The 3,623-nt window shown below is 34.6% G+C and overlaps 1 protein-coding gene across 1 annotated transcript; it reads left to right on the plus strand.

Moving 5' to 3' along the window:
• The first annotated feature begins 734 nt into the window (after positions 1 to 734).
• LOC107634384 (cytochrome P450 CYP736A12-like) lies at positions 735 to 3,313 on the plus strand. The gene is made up of 2 exons (XM_016337902.3): positions 735 to 1,581; positions 2,365 to 3,313. The coding sequence occupies exons 1-2, from the start codon at positions 889 to 891 to the stop codon at positions 3,208 to 3,210; spliced, it is 1,539 nt and encodes a 512-aa protein (XP_016193388.2). The 5' UTR covers positions 735 to 888; the 3' UTR covers positions 3,211 to 3,313.
• The last annotated feature ends 310 nt before the right edge of the window (positions 3,314 to 3,623 follow it).

The following is a 3,623-nucleotide window of genomic DNA, read 5'->3' on the forward strand; positions in this document are numbered from 1 at the left end:
AAAAATAGTACTGAAATTTTTTAAATGTGATACTAAAAGTTTCTTAAGTATCATACCGAAATTTTTTAACAGTGGCACATATATTCTATTAAGAGAGTAAAACATGAAAATTATGAAAATATAAAAAAAAAATTTTTAACCGAGATACACATCTTTGTTAAGGAGGAGAAAAAATTTTAAAATTGTATATAATTTATTAAAAAAATATCATTTTTAATAGATTTTTTGTGTCATTAACAATAAATTTATGTGACTTTACTAATTGTGCAATATTGAAGTAAGAAGAAAAAAATAATGATAATGATAATAATGATAATAAAGATGAAAGAGGAGGAGCAGAAAAAAAGAAGAGAAGAAACTAAACGAAAAATGAAAAAAATAAAGGAAAAGGGGGAGGAAGAAAAAAAAAAGAAAAAAAAGAGGTGAAAAAGAAAGAAATAGTGATAATAATTATAAAGATAGCTGAGGAGAAAGAGAAAGAACAAGAACGAAAATAAAAATAAAAATATAAGCAGCATGTGCATAATAAATTATTAATTAAATAATTAATAGTGGTAGGTATAATTATTATGTAGTAGTTGTTAGTTCTGCATCAAAATTTTTTATCATAGTAGTTGTTAGTTGAATAGTTAAATACAAGTGGTCCGTTTTGGACAGCAGCAAGGCTAATATTGAAAATTCCCACAGAAAATCTTCTAACCAATCTAAATAAGGTTACTACCCAGAAGCTAAGTAGAACTCCAGAGTGTTTAGACATACGCAATAAAAGAATAGCCTAGCATATAATGTATAACTAGATGTAGCAAAATCCTTGTCTAATTTGTATGAAAGCCCTCTAAATCAAAGCCAAGAAAGTCAGTAAACCAAACACATCTACCAAACAAAACTATGTTTCCAGCAACCATACCATTACTTCCAGTGCTCTTTGTCACACTCGCCCTCCCTATCACTGTATTGTTCCTAATAAGAAAACATCATGATAGATCACTCCCACCGGGACCACAGGCATTTCCGGTCTTCGGTAACCTGCCCATGCTGCTGGGGAAGTTCCCACACCGCACACTCCAAGCCATGGCCCAAAAATACGGCCCAATTATGTCCCTTCGGTTAGGGCAGATCCCAGCCCTCATTGTTTCAAACTCTGAAGCCGCAGAAATGTTCTTAAAGACACACGACGCTAGTTTTGCGAGCCGTCGCAAAACCCAGGCAAGCGAGTACGTATCATACGGCTCCAAAGGGCTGTTGTTCTCGGAGTACGGTACGTACTGGCGCAACATGAAGAGATTGTGCACGTCGCAGCTTCTGAGCGCGTCGAAGGTGTCGTCTTTTGCTGGTGTTAGGGAGAGAGAAGTGGAAGCGACGGTGAAATCGATCAAGAGAGCTGCAGCGAGAGGTGAGGTGGTGAATATTACTGAGGCGGTGAATCATCTTGTAGAGGATACAACGTATAAGATAGTGATGGGGCGTAGTAGGGATAATGAGGTTGATTTGACTGCCCTAGTTCATGAGGCTATTAGCGTCAGTGGAGCCTTTAATATCGCAGATTATGTGCCCTGGCTTGGATCTTTTGACCTTCTTCTGGTACTTACACTATGAAACACATGGAGTAATTCCTGTCTTTTGTTTTCATCTTTTTCGATCCGATAAGATGATAAGATGCATTTTTAGTTAGCACATTCTAGAATGACTAGGGTGACTACCATAAAAATTAAAATAATAACCCTTTTATTATTTAATAGAGTAAAATATCGTTTTTGTCTCTAACATTTGGGCTAAATTCTATTTGTATTTCTACGTTTAAATCGTTTTATTTTTATCCCTAACGTTTATAAAAGTGATTCAATGTTATCTTACTATTAATTATACTAACAAATCAGATTATATTTTTCAATTATTCTCACTTAGATGTATTCATTTTCAATTAGGTCTCACTTGTATGTGTTCGATTTTAATATTATACCTACTATTTGTGTTTAGATTCAATTATGTCCTTAGAAAAGTGAATTATATAAATATTGTAGGAATTAGTTTCAATTTTTGATGAGTTATTTTTTGGAGTAGATCATCGATTTTATCTCAAACATTTGTATTCTAATTTCAAGAAGAGATTTTTAAAACTCAAACTAAAGCGCTCATGATGTGTAATTGACGGCAGGATAACATTGAATCACTCTTACAAACGTTAGGGATACAAATAGGACGATTTAAATATTAGGGACACAAATAGGATTTACCCCAAATATTGGGGACAAAAACAATACTTTACTCTATTTAATAATATTTTTTAATTAAAAAAATTATTATCAAAATATTTTTATACTAAAATTTATCCTATCAGTTGAGCTATTTAATTTAAACTTTCAGGGATCCACACGAAGGTTGAAGAAAATTGCTAAAGCTGTTGACCAAGTGTTGGAGAAGATAATTGAGGAGCATCACACTAGAGGTTCTGGTTCGGGTGCATGCCATGCCTCGAGGGACCACAGGGATTTCATTGACATATTACTCTCCCTTATGAACCAACCCGTTGATCCACGTGATGAACAGAGCCAAGTCATGGATCGAACCAACGTTAAGGCTATACTCCTAGATACTATTGCAGGGTCATTTGAAACTTCTGCAACCGTTATTGTATGGGTTTTATCCGAGCTGTTAAAGCATCCAAGAGTGATGAGAAACCTTCAAGACGAGCTAGCTAATTTGGTTGGATTGAACAAATTTGTGCAAGAGACCCATTTGACAAACCTAAGTTACTTGGATATTGTGATCAAAGAAACATTACGATTACATCCTGCTGGAGCATTTTTTCCCCGCGAAACAATTAAAGATACGATGGTTAATGGTTATCATATAAGAGAAAAGACAATAATCATAATAAACTTATGGGCATTGGGAAGAGATCCTAAGGCATGGTCTAATAACGCTAATGAGTTTTATCCCGAAAGATTTTTAACTAAAAATTTTGACTACCGTGGCTACAGCTTTCAGTTTAAACCATTTGGTTCTGGTAGCAGAGGATGTCCTGGAATACACCTAGGACTAACTATGGTGAAACTTATTGTGGCTCAGTTAGTACATTGCTTCACCTGGGAATTACCATCGAACATGACGCCAGATGAGTTGGACATGAACGAGAAATTTGCACTCACACTGACTAGAGCCAAGAACTTACATGCTGTGCCAACGTATCGTCTTCTTTGTGAAGTCTAAAGGATACACCTTGATTTATTATGCGTACTTGTTATTGACTCTACTTTGTTCACTACGATATGTTCTTTTTTTCCCGTATGTAATAGTAGATGTCTCACTTTAAGACTTAATTTAACACTATTTTATAAATTTATGATTTCTATCAACTTATATGCATCTAATTTATCCCCTATTAGATTTAATAAATGGCCAAGATTTTGGTGGCAATGCCAAGGGTGGATATGAATGACTGAGGTTTCACCAACAAATGAAAGAGCAACACATATCACTATGATAATTGATCATACTGATAATTAAATCATTGGTAGCTCATCAACTTATCCATTAATGGGGTCATGACAAACAAAAATCCATTTATGGGGCTACTCAGCCCTCCCAAAAAACTTATCTTGGCTTATCGGGAAAAAATGTTT

The sequence above is a fragment of the Arachis ipaensis genome, chromosome B3, assembly GCF_059453495.1.
Source record: "Arachis ipaensis isolate K30076 ecotype BB chromosome B3, ASM5945349v1, whole genome shotgun sequence".
NCBI classification, from domain to species: Eukaryota; Viridiplantae; Streptophyta; class Magnoliopsida; order Fabales; family Fabaceae; genus Arachis; species Arachis ipaensis.